The 18275-nt window shown below is 45.5% G+C and overlaps 2 protein-coding genes across 2 annotated transcripts in view; both read right to left on the reverse strand.

Annotated features, from left to right (window-relative positions):
- Positions 1–4210, reverse strand: part of braf (B-Raf proto-oncogene, serine/threonine kinase) — a 43430-nt gene extending 39220 nt beyond the window's left edge. The window contains exon 1 of the mRNA XM_030725275.1: positions 4029–4210. Coding sequence (XP_030581135.1) covers positions 4029–4184 — 156 coding nt within the window. The 5' untranslated portion in view covers positions 4185–4210. The remainder of the gene's footprint in view (positions 1–4028) is intronic.
- A 787-nt stretch (positions 4211–4997) lies between these two features.
- On the reverse strand, positions 4998–12790 carry mrps33 (mitochondrial ribosomal protein S33). Its single transcript, XM_030725308.1, has 3 exons — positions 12504–12790; positions 8768–8984; positions 4998–5499 (listed from the first exon to the last, which is right to left on the reverse strand). The coding sequence occupies exons 2-3, from the start codon at positions 8980–8982 to the stop codon at positions 5394–5396; spliced, it is 321 nt and encodes a 106-aa protein (XP_030581168.1). The 5' UTR covers positions 8983–8984; positions 12504–12790; the 3' UTR covers positions 4998–5393.
- Positions 12791–18275: the final 5485 nt, after the last annotated feature.

An 18275-nucleotide genomic window follows, 5' to 3' on the forward strand; every position in this document is an offset into this window, starting at 1 on the left:
CTGCTACAATCCTGTTACAGCCCTGCTGTAGCCTTTTTACAACCCTGCTGCAGCACTGTTACAGCCCTGCTGCAGTCCTGTTACAACCCTGCTGTAGCACTGTTACAGCCCTGCTGCAGTCCTGTTACAACCCTGCTGCAGTACTGTGACAACCCAGCTACAATCCTGTTACAACCCTGCTACAGCCCTTTTACAGCCCTGCTGCAGTACTGTTACAGTCCTGCTACAGTCCTGCTACAACCCTGCTGCAGCCCTGCTACAACCCTGCTGCAGCCCTGCTGCAGCCCTGTTGCAGCACTGTTACAACCCTGCTGCAGCCCTTTTACAGCCCTGCTGCAGTCCTGTTACAGTCCTGTTACAACCCTGCTGCAGTCCTGTTACAGTCCTGCTACAACCCTGCTGCAGTCCTGTTACAGCCCTGCTGCAGCCCTGTTACAGCCCTGTTACAACACTGCTGCAGCACTGTTACAACCCTGGTGCAGCACTGTTACAACCCTGCTACAATCCTGTTACAGCCCTGCTGTAGCCTTTTTACAACCCTGCTGCAGCACTGTTACAGCCCTGCTGCAGTCCTGTTACAACCCTGCTGTAGCACTGTTACAGCCCTGCTGCAGTCCTGTTACAACCCTGCTGCAGTACTGTGACAACCCAGCTACAATCCTGTTACAACCCTGCTACAGCCCTTTTACAGCCCTGCTGCAGTACTGTTACAGTCCTGCTACAGTCCTGCTACAACCCTGCTGCAGCCCTGCTACAACCCTGCTGCAGCCCTGCTGCAGCCCTGTTGCAGCACTGTTACAACCCTGCTGCAGCCCTTTTACAGCCCTGCTGCAGTCCTGTTGCAGTCCTGTTACAGTCCTGTTACAACCCTGCTGCAGTCCTGTTACAGTCCTGCTACAACCCTGCTGCAGTCCTGTTACAGCCCTGCTGCAGCCCTGTTACAGCCCTGTTACAACACTGCTGCAGCACTGTTACAACCCTGGTGCAGCACTGTTACAACCCTGCTACAATCCTGTTACAGCCCTGCTGTAGCCTTTTTACAACCCTGCTGCAGCACTGTTACAGCCCTGCTGCAGTCCTGTTACAACCCTGCTGTAGCACTGTTACAGCCCTGCTGCAGTCCTGTTACAGTCCTGCTACAACTCTGCTGCAGTCCTGTTACAGCCCTGCTGCAGCCCTGTTACAGCCCTGTTACAACACTGCTGCAGCACTGTTACAACCCTGGTGCAGCACTGTTACAACCCTGCTACAATCCTGTTACAGCCCTGCTGTAGCCTTTTTACAACCCTGCTGCAGCCCTGTTACAACCCTGCTACAGTCCTGTTGCAGCCCTGTTACAACCCTGCTGCAGTCCTGTTGCAGCCCTGTTGCAGCCCAGCTGTGTTCCTGCTACAGTCCTGCTACAGCCCTGCTGCAGCACTGTTACAACCCTGCTACAATCCTGTTACAGCCCTGCTGCAGCCCTGTTACAGCCCTGCTGCAGCCCTGTTACAGCCCTGCTGCAGCCCTGTTACAGCCCTGTTACAACCCTGCTGCAGTCCTGTTACAGCCCTGCTGTAGCCCTGTTACAGCCCTGCTGTAGCCCTGTTACAACCCTGCTGCAGTCCTGTTGCAGCCCTGTTACAGCCCTGCTGCAACACTGTTACAACCCTGCTACAGTCCTGTTACAGCCTTGCTGCAGCCCTATTACAGCCCAGCTGCGTGCCTGCTACAATCGTGCTGCAGTCCTGCTCCAGCCCTTTTCCAGCCCTCTTCAAGTCCTGCTACAGCCCTGCTGCAGTCCTGTTCCAGTCCTGTTCCAGTCCTCTTACAGCCCTGCTGCGGCTCAGCAACAGTCAGATTGAAGTGGTCTGTTCTAAACATCAGTAACAACTTAAATACACGCTTGCATTTACAAATGATAATTTATTTATTTTTTTAAGTTAAAAATAGTATGGCTTACTGATGGCACTGAATGTTACTTCATGTTTACAGGGCTTGAGACATGCTGGGAAATCCAGGAAGTAAAATGCTGCAATAACATTTTACTTCTTGCATTAGTTTTTGGGCTCCAACTATAAGATATTATGACTTTTACAGACATCACAATACATTTTTCAACTGAGAAAATCATCTTCAAATGAATCAATGTTGAATTTGCTTACGTTCAGATCTTGTTCTGGCTCAAACCCCTAGATACTGCTCAGGGAAAAATGGAACTAAATATTGTGACTGCAGCACAGCAAACTTTTTTTCCTCAGCTAACTGACCTGGAAGCCTTTAGATCAGCACACACTAACCGTGCTATAGCTAGCAGCCCTGAAATCTGTGTGAGTTTAGTTCTCGTAGGTGATGTTCCAAACTGAAACATCTAAATATTCATTTGTAGTTAGAGTTCCCTCTTGTCATGAAATATTACTACTGCTTATATTTTTATCAAACATGAAATATTCTCTGTTACATGTGCAGGTGAGACAAGGTTGGATAAAGATGCAGCAGAGGCAGGAAAGTTAGTGTATAGATAAGATTTAATCTGCAGTTTTACAACATAAATCTAGACACATTTTAAAAAAGAATCATTTGGTACCTAAATTTAAAAACACTTTCAGAGGGTAGGAAATAGTGTGATTAAAAAAAACGCCACTGTTGGTGGGGACCAGAGCTCACTGTGGCCCTCCACTATCTGTTATCTGGAGTGTGAATGTGTCCATCCTGCCACCCTGGCAGCTTCAGCCCCACCACTACAGATCACAGGCTGAGAGCAGTACAGTACCACATTTTATGAAGAAGCTTAATAGTTACAGTTGAGTTCTCAGAGAGCCACGATCAATGTATTAAATGTTTGCTATGGATACTGGAAGAGAAACCAGGGTTATAAAGCAGAGTTGTGGAGTTTGGAAATCTAAGCATTTACCAGCCTCTGACAGCTGCTCCTGTAGGTGCTGTGCACACCAACATTCAGGGTCTTACAACTTCTGCAGCGGCGTATTTAAGGCCTTTCATTTGTAGTCTCTTGTGAGCTCCCAGTGCTCCTGGAAACACTGCTCCACAACTCAGCCAGTCACAGTAACATGCTGATAGATGAGCTCTGAACCCCAAAATGGGGGCTGCAAAAGCCTGTGAGGACCTACTGAGGCATTTGCCATGTTAATTTGTCATGTTATGCATGACATAACAGAGAAAACGTGGATGTTTAAATATCTGATAATAGCTGCAATACTGTATATTACAAACTTTAAAAAGCTGTCCTGCTGTGTGGTTCAGGCTGCTGTCAATCCAGCAGTGAGGCCTCTGACCTGCAGCATCAAGGCTAGGCTATATGGTCACTACTGATGAGGACACAGCCTGATGCTTCCTGCTGTGTGTGTGTGTGTGTGTGTGTGTGTGTGTGTGTGTGTGGAGGAGTTGCGGAGATTGTAAAAGTGTCATATTAATAAAAGTAGCATGTGTGGCTAAATTACACCTCCAACAACACAAGCACGACTTGAGCTAGCCTCCAGTTCCATCATCATCATCATCACCACCACCACCACCACCATCATCATCATCATCATCATCCCCTCTGAGCTGAGCAGCCTCCGTGGACTGTTCAAAATGAAACTTTGGCCACACTACAGTTCACAACGACGCATCACAAAACGCTGTAACTGCGTCTTTGTTATGTCAACAGCGGCGGTGTGTGTGTGTGTGTGTGTGCGCGCGTGTGTGTTGTTGGCGCACCAGGCTGCAGCTGCAGTGAGCCTGGAAAACCAAGCCAGGAGCGAGAGGAATCACGCAGGCCCGAAATAAACACGGCTCCGCAGAATGAGCGCTTCCTCTCCTGCTCGCGTTACTGTCGCACTTTCCGCTCGCTGGGAGCCGGAGCCTGCGAGCGGCCGCTCCTCACATCAATCGTCCACATTTCGTGCACCGTCTCGGCCCCTGCACCGCATCCCCCCACGATCCGTGTTCCAACCGGTGTTTCCTGAACATTTACATCCAATTACCTCCGCTCGGAGCCCGTGTCCCCTACCCAGCTTCGACCAGCTATCCTGCTGCCGGAGGCTTACCTCCTCATCCTGCGGACCTCCGGGGATCCTCGACGAGCAGGACGAGTCCAGTCCGGCGCCCAGCTCATCAAGGCCCTGCTCCCTGCCCGGCTCCAGCTCCGTGGTGTCTCCGTTAAAAACGGGCGGTGGGGACTCGGCGCTGCTCAACGCCGCCATTTTAAACTGCGAGAAACTGAGTGGAAAATAATAGAGGAAAACGCAGGCTGGCGCTGAGGACAGGAGGGGGAGACAGAGACACGGGACGGCACGACGGAGCTCCCGAACCTCTGGAACACGCTCATTCAAACTCGCAAACAAGCAGTTTAAACAGAACCAGTGCTGGAAACGACGAAGCGTAGTTTGTGACAGCCTTCCTGCTGCCGCCGAGCACCGGGAACAGACCCACGGCCTGGAGTCACCTGGAATAATGAACCTGGATGGTCCGAGGTTTGCCAGATTTCAACCCCTCAATATTCAGCATTATTCAGGGCTTCAAATGAGCAAAACGTGACTGATGAAGCCCCCCCCCAACGCGAATACACACATGGATGTGAAAGAGACCCAGGTGGAAGCACAGTTACACTGAGCTGCTGCCCGGACACTAAGGAAAGCTGTCAGATTGGACATTAGTAATATCTGAGTTCTAAAGAAGAAGAAAAAGCTCTCTTTTCTTTATTTACCTTTTTTTCATACTGCAGCCTTCCTGCAGGTGGACCCTTTAATTAATACCTTGAGCAGCATGGTACCCATCTTAGTGCCCAGCTCCCAACAACTTCTCTTAGCTGTCTGTGACATCAGAATGCAGAGATTTGGAAATCATGGAATTGCACAGTAGGTGTTTGAGATCTTGCTGATGTCAGCATTTTATGGCTGAAACACTGACAGGAGCTTCCAGGACAAAGATGGTGTCTGGATTACAGCAGTTTCCTCCACAGAGGAATTTTGAGCCCCTTCTTTGTGATCTTGCACAGCAATAAAACACCACCTTACACATTCATCAGATTAACTTTATTGTGAAAAATAAAGGGTGTCCATTTCTATAAAGTTCAGCCATTCCTGAAAGGTGCTCCGCTTCAGCTGCAGCATCTGTTCTGACTCCACAGATGTTGAAAATATCACTGCTGTGTTTGCTCTGATGACAAAGGTCATCAACAATTATCAACAATCACATCTGACTGGCTGTTTGGGACACAAAAAACAGGTCCAGTAACATACAGATGGTATTCAGTTAATACTGCTGCATCCTGTCAGCACACCGACAGGACAGACGGGAGGAAAGCTTTCAGGACCACAGTGACGGCGCACACAGGCCGATGCTGTCTGCCTGCACACAAACACGGGAAGCTGAGGTCCTGTGCAGCAGTGTTAGAGCAGCAGTGCTGCAGTTCATTTCTTCTTGCCAGCTCTCTTTCCCTCTCCTTTCTTTGGTGTCCCTTTTCCTCTCAGTTTCCTCAGCCGACGCATCTCCTCCTTGAAGTCTTCGTGCTCATCTCTGGAAAGGAAGTAAAGATTCAGTCACAACAATAAAATACACTTTTTACTGTTTGTGGGTGCAGTACAAGAACCTTCTGATCACATGCACGTTATCCTGGTTTCTGTATTTTCCATATTCAGCCTCTACAGTGTTCAAACCCGCTCACCTTTCGCACACTTCATTGTATCATAACTACTTTTAAAACATTTGTCCCCATCAAGCTATGCTGAATAACCCATAAAGACAAAATTAAAGTGTTTTGTGTATTTTTTTTTTTTTTTTTTTTGCAAATGTATATTTAAAAAAAAAAAAAAAAAAAGCTACTGGGAACCCATCATTCCCCACAGCAAGAGAAACAACTGTTCACATCACTCAGGACTCTGTGGTGAAGCACAGAGTTGTTATAGCTCTGCTCTTTACCCAGGCGGGCAGCAGGTCTGTAACAGCTGCACAATATATGTGTTGGTTCATCTTAACAATTTTTTAAAAGTCTTTCTCTAGTAAATCAATTGCCGATGATAATCGATCTGCTAGAACACAATCGTCTTTGTTCTTATTGCTAAAATCGAGTCGCTGCTAACGAGCGGGCGTGCAGGTCTCTCCACCTCCACCTGGTGCGCCGGACATGGTGCTGCCGCGGCGGTCCTCACGATTGTTCAGCTGCTTTGTTGGCAGTTAAACAGACTCCAGCTCTACGCAGTCTTGGACTGCAGCAGGTGGAGAACTGGTTCATGTGCTGCTACACCAAACTCAACAAGGCTGCAGACTGAATGTGAGTTCATCTGCAGGATGGGATACTTGTTGGTTGCTCAATTATTTGTCTTAAAGTACTTGGCCTAAAATATTTGCAGAGCAGAAGCAGAATTATGTAATTTAGTAGCATGCACATTTTCCACACACACAGAATATAACCTGTCTGCAGAGTGCACATCCTCTACTAGACAGACACACTGTATTATAGAGGATTATTGCATATGCTATGAATATTTCTTATGCCTGTCCTCGTGGCAGCAGAGCTCAGTCTGGTACAGAAGGCGCTGCGCTGCCTTTCCAGTATGTGGTGCAGAGGGTGGTCCACAGAGTTCACCGGGGGGGGCATCACTGAAGGCAGTAAGGGGGTGGAGGAGGCAGCTGAGGGCTGTGAACTAAGCCTGTTGAAGACATGGTTTAGCTCAGCTGCCCTCTCCAGGGTGCCCATTTGTTGTAAGTCACCTTAAACTCAGAGAGCTTCTTTGGTCCTCTCCACACAGCTTGTGTTGTTCTGCTCAAGGTTTGCCTCCAGCTTCCTGCTGAGGAGTCCTTGCATTTCCTCAGCTTCACCCTTAGGCTGTGCTCGACCCTCCTCAGTCTTCCATGTCGCCAGACCTGAATGCTTTAAGCAGTTAAGCACATCTTTAAGGAGACTAATGAGCCAAGGCTTCTTGTTCACAAAGCAACACACAGGCCTGGACGGTAAGATGGTGTGCTGACAGAATTTGATATATTCTGTGATGCAGCCCATTAATGTTCTCTGTGTTCCAGCCTGTAGACCCCTGCAGTGCCTCATCAGCCTCATATGGCTGCCCTGATAACTGCAGTGGCATTGTCTGCATTAGTAGCATTTCATGCATCGGGTCTCATGCCGTTTTATGTAGCGGCACACTTGACATACTTTTGAAACGTTGGTAACGTTCTGTCCAGTGAGACGGGGTTCAAAACGACTAATGACCATAAAAGGTTTTCGACTGTGGAATGAGTGATGTTACACATTACCTCCACATCAGCTGCTCATTGCATGCAAACAGCAACAACAATAAACCTCGGCAAGTAATAATGGATGCAACCCACCAGCTATCAGTTCAATATCCCAGCCACAGAAACGTTCCTTCACAGTAACGTCCAGGATTGCACCACTTTACTTTCACAAACAGGGCAGTTCCTCCACCTTTGTTCTTCACTCAGTGAACATCTCTATCCACCCAAACAGTTCTGCAGCCATGTACTGAGGCACTGTGGTCCAGAAGTTCAGCCATGTTTCCATGAAGCACATAATACCACACTTAGGGTATTCCCCCTGGGTCTTAATCAGGGCTCTAAACTCTGAACAAGGACCTCACATTCCCCACGATGATTGCTGGAACAGATGGTTTATTTCCTTGTGCTAACTCTTTGCTTAGCTCCAGCTCTTCAGCACCATCGTCTCCTCAGTTGGTGCCGTGTGTCAACCACGCGGCTCGCACTGGCAATAAACACCACGAGCAAGAAAAAAGGCATGTAAAGTAACATAGTAATTAGTAATTACTATGGGGAGAAAAAATAACAGCAAAACACACAACAGGCTGCCTCAGCACAGTTTCACAGTAACTGCAGAGAGGACCTTTAAAAAGCTGCTCCAGTGAGCAGTGACCTGATACTGGGACCCAGGACGATGCTGGAGACTCTTAACTACAAGTCAAAACCTGCTCGAGTAGCCAAGTTAAAGTCCAACAAACCACACAAAACACTTGTGGACAGAACTGAAGGTGGCAGATCATCCAGTGTGGCGGCCAAAGAGAAGATCAGGTCTTATCGTTGCCACGCGGGGGGTTCTTCAGAGTCCTGCTTTCAGGGTCTGAATACTTTCTCTTTTTAATAAGTGTGCAAAAAGGGAATTCTGAAAGTTTGAATAGCTTCAGAAACAACTGCAAATCCATTTTTTCTACATGCTATAAACCATTTTAATTCTTTTTGCTTTGTTGATTTTGAAATATTTAGCTGTTTTGTTACTATTAGTAGTAACAGTATTCATTGTAGCAACTGATATAACAACAGAATTTCCCATTCACATAAATACAGTATATGTTATCTGAATAAATAATGGTTCATTTCCTGCCATCATATTCTATAAACTTCAAAGACACTGATGATACAAGCTGCTCTCTTGGCTTCTGGCCTTCACCTGTTAATGACTTACTGCTTCCTGTTTTTGGTTCTGGAAACAACTTAGAACTGAGTTATGCTGAAATGTAAACTAATAAAAAAATGTAAATCAAATAAACATTTTTGGTTTGTTGTGTGTAACCAGTATGATGCTTGCTAATCTATCCAGTTTATCTATCCAGACTCAGACTTGAACGTAATTAAACAGCAGAAGATTTTTAAGGTCACACAAACAGCAAATGAAGATCAGTGTTAACATCAGAAGCCATGAACCTCCACAGCAACATGCTTTTTGGCAGCACAGTTGTGGAAAAAAAAATGAAGCAATTTTTTATAATTGCTTGATTTTAAATATCTCAAAATTGTTAAAGGGTATATTCTACAGTACCTGAACAGTCCCATGAACCTGAGCTTCTGGGTCATGGCATAATAAATCTTGTGATGTGGGTACCAGTCATACACCTCCTTCCTCTTGGCCATAGGGGGCTCCTGGAACAGCTGGATCACCTTCATAGATTTCGAGTCTGTTGGACGCACCACTTCTCCAAAGATCTGTGAGCTCAGTCTGGCCATGCGTAACGCGTAGCTGGACAGGCCTGCCATGTCTGAGAAGCACAAACACATGAAAACATTTGGACATACTGTATGTCATGATTACTCTGAAACTTTAGCGTCATTTAAAAAAAAAACAGTCCATCAACCCATGTCCAGCATGTTTTATCCATCCATCCATCCATCCATCCATCCATCCATCATCATCCAACTATAGATCAAAGCCTGGACTTTCTTACCATAAAGATGAATCAGGATCTATAATTTGGGACAGATACTTTAAAAAATGTATTTCACAACAATACAAATAAAACATGTAGAATAATTTTTAATTTGAAATTCTTAGTCACAAAAATGAAGAAAATGCAAGTTTCATGCTGGACTGAGCAAATAAGTTTCACCAAAAACAAAACAACAACCACAGATAGTTCTCTCTGAGTGGAACAAAATCCTGTAATTTCCAGATGGTACTTTAATTATAACATTAATTTGTTAAATACATGAATATTTTTCTTTTTTGAGACCCACTTTGGACACTCCAAACACACCAAAATCCCTCAAATCTCATTATCTATATCGTTGTTTTTCACCCATCACTCCCACAACTTTCACAACCATATGCCACATATTGCCATATAGTTTTCTGATTAGTTGATATGGTGCATTTTTCCTCCAATAGGAAAAAGGACATTGTGATTTTTTTTTTAAACTTGCAAGCATTTTCTGCTAGCAAATATCCAGTTTTTACCTTTTCTTCCTGCACCAAACGTGCAACAAATGTGACAACAATATTTAGGAAAAAGCAAGGGATAAATTATTGATCATAAGCTTGGTTTTACTTGGCCTATTGTTCTCAAACTCAATATATTGCCCAGCCCTACCCCACACTATTAAACCAGCAGCATCAGCTTGATCTGATGACACAGGGCAGGATGGATCCAAGTTTTTGTGTTGTTTATGCTAAATTCTTACGTCATTTCCATGACTTTGATATTTTGACGCTATTAGTTTAAATCAGTGGTTCCCAAAGTGTGGGCCGCAGCCCACCAGGGAGCCGCGAAGGTACTGTAGGGGGATCAAGGAAATACATCACTTTCTTCTGTATTTTGATGAGCGTGAAGACAGACTTCTAGCCAGAAGAATTTCACAGGCCGGTGCTATCGGACAACCGGGGTTCTGTGAAGTCTGCCTGAAGACCTCCACACAGAGGCTCACGCTCTCAGTCTGATCAAACTGGCTTTTCTCAGACTCTGGTATCCTCACAGAAGCACAAACTCTGAGACGTCTCTCCACCCAAACCAACAACAAGATGGCAGCTCACTGGCTGCCTGGACAGAACAAAGAAAAGCAGGCACGGTGCCCACTGCTTTATACCAGTATAAGCTTGGCCTCAGTCGGTGCTCTTGTAGTGTTATATGTGTTTTAGATTTTACAGTCATAATGAATTGAAAAGCACAGATGTTCTCATGGCGTCTGCACTCTAATGAAATTGATATCACCAAAGTGCACCCTCAGACATTCCTGGATGAGTGAAGTAAAAGATCCACATAAAGAGGAGAGAGGAAGCAGCAAAATGTCCCCACAGATAACAAAGTCAGCAGATGTATTTTAGGGCTGCAGTTATTGATTATTGTGATTATTCGAGTATTCTACCCATTCCATCAATTAATCGGATAGGAAATACTTTTTGTCTTATTAACAGTTTGCATATTTTAACTTTCGTAGCTTTACTGCAGTTTTTCCCTGTGTGAAACAAACAGCGGTGGATGGAGCAGCTACAAAGTTCTCTTTTCTTCACTTGCTGATCAGGTGTTTGATGAAGGACCTCCAGCTGTTTCCCAGTAAAGGTTTTAATTATGGTTACAGGAACAAGTGCTGCTGCTTTGGAAAAGTCTCCTTTCGCTCCACCTAAGCTCACCGTCTCGGCTCCACCTCTTTGCGCTCGCTGCGTGTCAGCATCCTAGCCAGCAGCTGATCGCATGGCGCTGCGCTACGCTGAGGTCGTCTTGCACCCGGCTGAGAATTTCACCGGGTCGCTATTGAAACTTTTCTACCACAATTAGCAAGGCTGCAAATACCAGACTCGTAATTTCTCTCTAGATCGCTGATGATGACAGATACTCGAACATAAGGAGTGCTTTTAGCAGCTGATCGGATCCATAAAACATCTGGATTAGAATGTTTTTGTTGTGTATGCTTTTTACTGAATTCTGCAAATGCATTAGTGGAAATAAATGGCGCTCCGGGACACGTTGAATGCGTATGTAACCGGAAATCCCCTCTGAACCCTATGCTGTAACATACAATGTAACCTGATGTGCACCTCTCGAGAAATGTAACTACACATCCACAAGGAGTGTAATTACTACGTAGGCTTTCGCGGTGATTTCCGGTTAACAGCTGAAATTCTCAGGACAGCCAGCACAACACACACACACACACACACACACACACACACACACACACACACACACACACACACACACACACACACACACACGGGTGTAGAGAGCAGCGGACGCTAGAAAAACGTGTGGACCTTAAAGGGTCGTTTTTCCAGTTGAAGGAAATTGATCGAAGCGTCAGAGAACTTGAATTCTGCTAATGTGGGTGAAATTAATCGAATTATTCGAGTTACTCGAGGTCAAGAGTTCAGTGCTCACCCATGTGTGTCTTTAAAACAAAAAAATAAATAAATAAAATAAAATAATAAAACAACTGTGAATCTGGTTGTTTTCAATAATCAGACGTCTGTTATGGAAACAAAATTTACCGTGTTGTTAACCTAACAAATGTCTGTGTGCCAACACTTGTCACTGTGGGTGCTTTCACAGAAGTTTTGAATCCTCCCCTGGATTCCCAACACTCATCGTGTCAATATAAATAATAATAATCATAGAAGGATTCACAACTGTCAGCAGATCCGTGGAGGGAGCCTGCTGAAACTGTCGGAACGGACATGAGGAAATGAACATGAAGTGGAAAAACTGCAGAAACAAATATATTTGCACCGAAAACAAGTTGACAACAAAGAGTGAGGATCCCGGAGGGCAAAGGTCCCAGCATTTCATTTGTTTCTGTCTACCGGTAATGCACCGGGACCCACGGTAATGCACCGGGACCCACGGTAGTGGGCACAAGCATAAGGGTGTTGTGTTGCTGTGGTTTTAGATAAAGTGATGGACTGCCGGTAACGCCGTGGGACACGTACGCAGGTCATGTCCTGGCTCTACAAAACCAGTCCCAGAGAGCTGCAAACCTGTGAGCCTGAAACCGTTTCACAGACCATGACTTTGGTTGGTGGAGGAAAGACTGCCGCACCGCGCAGGACAGCGTGGGCTCAGCCGGACTCTTCTCTTTTCATGCGTCCTTATCAAGCCTCCTTTCCATCTTTCCTTGACCTCGATGACCTTTCCATCGAGGTCAAGGAAAAAAGGTTAGAAAAGGAGATAAGAGATTAGGAACGGAGAAAGGATGAGCCTTTGGAGCGCTCCTCGTGTGTCTATGAGCTAATGTGAGCAGACATGTTTGAGGCGATCTGATGAAAACATTACAGTGAAATGACTTCTTACCGGAACCTGAAGCCGGAGTGTCCACGCAGCCTGTAATTTAATCAGCTTAGGTCCCACTCCGCGGCGCACACTCCAGATAACTGCACATTAACCTTCAACACAGACGGTTACACCGCGCATGACGCATTTTCCGGAGCCTGATTGGTTAGTTGCTTTTACTTCCTGTTTGTGTGAGTGTGCGTGAATTACACATATGTATCATGGTACACGTCATTTTGTTAATAATACATAGACGTACCCATTAGCTCTCATTAAAATCCCGCAGACACGCTATCCCTGTGGCTGTAATTACGCATTCAGCCCACGGGTTTAAGCGACAAAGAAGGAAGTCCGTCTTTTTTAATTGCTCGGTGGATGAGACAGGTTTGTGTAGAGTTCCGCTTTTCGCTGCACCGTGTGAGGCAGGAGGTGCTGGTCGTTTGTGGCCAGTTTTCACTTTTTTATTGGGCTGTGTCTTCACGGCAGAAGTAATGCCACAGCACATGAGCTGATCCGCCACTTTGGCCGAGACTGAAAGATTTCTGTGGAATTTTAAATGGATGGCAGTAAATTTAGTCCATTCAGGTTCAGCCTATCAAAGCTGTCAGTGGCTGATGAGGAGCACCTTTCAAATCCATCACAGGGCTAAGACACACACACACACACACACACACACACACACACACACACACACACACACACACACAGAGCATTTTTATCTATACTTTAGTGCTTTTTCTGACACTCAGACACTCACTCACATGAATGTGTCAGGGGCAACTCAGGGTCCAGTGTCTTACCCAGGAATACTTTGATATACAGACTGGAGGAGCCAGTGATCCTCCAACTGTTAGATGACCTGCTCTACCACCTGAGCCACAGCCACCCCAGTTAAGATCACAAATTAACCTAAGAAGAAGAAGCTTTATGTTGTCACATACACATGCAGTGAAATTCGGTCTGTGCATTTGACCCATCATGTAGTACATACCACACACACAGTACACACAGCACAACATGTGGAGCAGGGGGCAACTGCAGAGCACCCGAGGGTTTAAGGGCCACAGTGGTGCTCATGAGAGTGGGGACAGGTGGTGGAACTTCACGCTCCCAGCCTCAATTTCCCAATCCAGTGTTAACAACTCATGCATTTACAACTAAACAACTGGAAATTCACAATATTTTGAGCACAGCATGTTGTTTGTGACAGTTCACTAATACATCAAACGTTTGAAATGATAATCCTACAAGGATTCTTTGAACATTCAATTAAAACATTTTCTTGAAAATAATTTGTAGGTTGGGTTTGGCCAGTTGCCCTTGGTAAAGGTTCATCTTTGTCTCATCAGTCCATAAAACTTGTCCCAGTATTTCTGAAGCTTGTTTCTGAACTTCTTGGTAAATTCCAGCCTGGTTACCTCAAGGCACTTTATACTGTAAGGTAAAGATCAATAATTACAGAGAAAAAATGTTGCTGCTTGAATGGTTTAGAATGAGAAGTTCCTCTCTTTGTTTCTCCTTGCCCATACCAAAATGATACATATAGAGCAACATGAGACAGAGTTTATTGACACAAAGTATCAGTACATAATGCATTTGGCTTGATGCCAGGAGAAGCCAGCTACTTGATGTCCATCCTTGTTGTGATGTGACATCAAGTGTCACTTACACAGGTGCCTATGTCAGCAAAGTGCCTGATAATTGGAGACAAACTGAGGAAAAGAGTCACATGTGGCCAGGCCAGTTGGATTGTCCAGACTTCAGAGGTCAGGGGCTAAGTGCTCCATGAGACCACAAGGTGCACATCTACTGAACCTGACCCCCAACCCTCACCAAGCTCCCCAGTAAGGCCTTGAAACTCTGGTTGGAACATCTCCACACACACATTCATGTTGTATAAAGTGCTTTGAGTGCCCAAAGTAGAGTAGAAAAGTGCTATACGAGAACCAGTCCATTTACCATTCTGAAGAATGGATTTTGAAAACATTTGGAAATCATTGTGTCATACTGAGAGGGATGTATCACCCAGGTAGGGACAAACCAATACAGAGTACCTTTCATGGCAAAGGCTGCTCCACTGGGAAATGGAGATTGTGCCGTCAGGTAGTACAGATGATTAAGTACTGGTACCACCCATGTAGACCTATGCACTTAAGAGTGCATGAGTCATTGCCAATCTTTTCTGTGGTTTTCTGTTGCAGAGATCATGCTTCAGAAAGATGCTCTTGCAAACACTTGACTCAGAAGTGTCCTTTACACATGGATATTGAAACTCTTATATTTTCTTTACTGTGGCTGGATAAGAGTTAAGACCTCATCTCCTGCCCTTTGCAGGAGCATTATCTTTTTGCCTTTCATCTTGGTGACATGAGGCGTATCTTACTTCTCTTGCATCATTGACAACTGGGATAACCTCCAGCCCCCTGCAACTCTGAATTGGATAATCAGTTAAGAAAATGGATGGATGGATGGATGGATGGATGGATGGATGGATGGATGGATGGATGGATGGATGGATCTCTGAGCAATATAGAGGTGTATTCTCTAAGAACTGCTGTTGTGTGCTATAGCAGGAAGAACAAGGGATAGGCACAGTCTAGACCAGTGTTTCTTAAACTGTGGGGCACACCTCACCAGTGGGGTGCAGAGTTTCATTCAGCAAAGTGCAGCATTGATGGAAAAAGTTTGAAATCCACTTGTCTAGACAAAGCCATTGGATTGATGATACAATCAAACAAGGATGTGAAGCCGGAAAACCTGCCCCCTCAGATGAGAGTTATCATTCCACTAAAGGTGTAGCCACATCCTGGGTGGCACTGAAGGGGTGTGTAACTAGGTGAGATCAGCACAGCAGCAAATTGGGCAGCACCTTCCATATTTCCAAGAGCCTGCCACTGTAGTATTGGCTGTTCTGGCACCGATTGACCAGTAGATGAGTGTTTTGGTTTCTGCTGGTGTGAGTATTTTTATCTTAAACCACTGAGTACATCTGAAAGATGGGGTAATATGTACTCTGACAAACTTCAGACTGAATGTCTTAAGTTGACACAGTAAATTGTCCTTTAGTTGAGTAAACTTGAAGGCAAACTTGTTTGCTTTGTTTCTTTATTTACATTTTGTCAGCTGTTCATAGCTTTGCAGTGTTCTTATTGTAGTTTCCTCTTGGCTCATTGTCATTGTATTTACATATTATTCTTTGCTAATCTAAGGTTTTAAGTGATGGATCATTTCCATCCATCCATCCATCCATCCATCCAATTCAGGGTTGTAGGGGGGCTGGAGCTTATCCCAGCTGCCACAGGGCCATCTCTTATTTTGAATTTTGTTCAGCTTCTTTTTTTTTCTTCCAATTTTCATTAACTCTGAAGATATTTTGCAAAGACGGTGGATGTTTTGAATTCACTGAATTAATGACAGGTCTGCGTGGCAGCAGCAGACCAATTTCTGTTATGGCTTTATGGTTTAACAGCAGAAGAGGGCGCCAGATATGAAGAAACAGAAAACTGAAGCCACAGATTCTTCTGGATGTTTTCAGCTTCACCTCTACAGCAGAATACCACTGCTTTATAGGAAATCAGTAAGCCATGACTGCACACTCACATGCGCAAATGAATATGAGGCACGCCTGGCATGATGATCATTAGAATGTGGGTTTGTTATGGTAGGGACAAAGATTTTACTAGAATATAATCTTTGAGTCAAAATGAACAACACACACACGCGCGCACGCGCGCGCGTGTGTGTGTGTGTGTGTCTGTGTATAATTATGACCAATTATAAATAATTTTGGCTTCCTTCTAAATACATGACTCAAAACTTGTTTATGCTGCAGTGTTCATTGCACCCCACAAAAGAAAACAACATACTGATGACAAAATGTGTTCTTCTTAGAACCTGGGGATATATAATGACTGCTGTAGCCCCAGAAAGCTGCAGAACCCTGTCTTCTATCTGTTTGCTGTTTAAGAGAGTTTTGGTAGTGATTTGGTCTGGTGTTCAAATTAATGTTATGTCCTTTTTTTTTTTTTTTTTTTTTTTAGCCTGTCATGTCTGGCATCTTTCACAATCGGAATGATGATCCGAATGCACTGATGTACCAAACATATTTGCTTTGACAAGAACAGCTCTATATGTTTCCTATAGGCTCTTCTTGTTAATGTTTGCAATTTTATTTTTATTTATTTATCTTTTTATTTAGTTATTCATGCCAAGTCTGACAGGCAACAAGGAAGGGGCAAGAACAAGAGGTGGGGGGGAGAAAAGGGGGGGGGGGGGGGGGGGAGAAAAGGAAGAAAGGAGATAGAAAAAAAAAAATAAATAAAAAAATAAAAAAATAAAAAAAATAAAAAAAAATAAAAGGGGTTGATATACTCACACACACACACACACACACACACATCCATACACACACCCATATGCACCTACATATACACACACACACAAACACACACACACAAGTTTATTGTTTGTAGTAATGTGTGTGTATGCGCCTTTGTCATGCAATGTATTCGATAATGAGGGCGAGAAACTGCAACCATGCCCCCCGCGATCCAGAGGTAGATAGGGAAGGACCCAGGGGACCCAGGCCATCCACAGCACAGGAGCTCAGAAGACTTGGGGCCACACATCCCGATGGCAACCGCGTACACTCCCCAGAAGAGGAAGGAGGGAGGCTACAGACGGAACCCCCACAATCCAGGGGCTAGAGTCCAGAGAGCCAGAGACGACGGGCAGCCCACCCCCCCCGGCAGGCCGGCACCCCCAGCACGAGCCAGGCATGCGGCCCCCGAGGCCCCAAGCGCCCGAGAGCAGCCCGACACCCGGCAGAGCCCCCCCACGCGCCAAAGAGGCCCAAGCCACCCCCAGGTCACGGCCGCCAAGGGAGCAGGCCAAAAACCATGCCGAGACATCCGGCCACACATCCCGGGACCCACGGGCACCCACACCCCAGGGGCGGCAGTGACAACCAGTGGGGAGCAGCGTGGAGCGGTAGGGAGGGGTAACTCCCACCCTCCGTGTCCCACCGGTGCCAAGGCTTGGCAAGCCACCAACCCAGGCCCAGCTGTCCACACACACACACTCTCACAAGCACGCACGTACACACACACACACACGTACCAGTCATTCCCTCATGTACACACACGCACATACACACGCACGCACATTCGCATGCACCAGTCACACACTCATGCATACGCACATGTAACATACATGGACACCTAATGTGGGAGAGCGGGTACCAGCACCAAGCCAGCGGCAACCCAGGGAAGCAGCCAACCCAGCCCCGAACAATGAGCCAGTCCCCATCCTAGGCGGGGTGCATGGAACCGGGGTGTGAGAAGGCCCGCCCGCCCCCTCCTCCCACTCAGCGTGTTGGGGGGGTGATGTGAATGTATGTACTGAGAAGAATGTGTATGGCTGTGTGAAAACTACAGTGCTTTTAAAATTGGAGGGACAATGTTATGTCCTTAATTACCTTTTTAAACTGAAGTTTGTGCACACACCACTGCTTATTAGTATTAACTCATCCCTAAGCTGTCAAATATTGCCATCTTGTCAAAAATGTCTCTGATGTGTCCTTTGGTGTTGGTGTCCTTGCAAGAACAAAGCATTCATACAGATAGGAACAGGATAAGCAGAAGAGAATGGATTTAGGTCCTTAAGCTTTTGTACAGTGACACATGCTTTATAATTTTACCTCCATACAAAACCAATTAGCATGAAAGTCCAAACTTTCAGCTTTAATTCAAGGGGTTTAAGAAAAGTATTCTATTAACTTCAATGAATGCCTGA

The sequence above is a fragment of the Archocentrus centrarchus genome, unplaced genomic scaffold (genome assembly GCF_007364275.1).
Source record: "Archocentrus centrarchus isolate MPI-CPG fArcCen1 unplaced genomic scaffold, fArcCen1 scaffold_52_ctg1, whole genome shotgun sequence".
NCBI classification, from domain to species: Eukaryota; Metazoa; Chordata; class Actinopteri; order Cichliformes; family Cichlidae; genus Archocentrus; species Archocentrus centrarchus.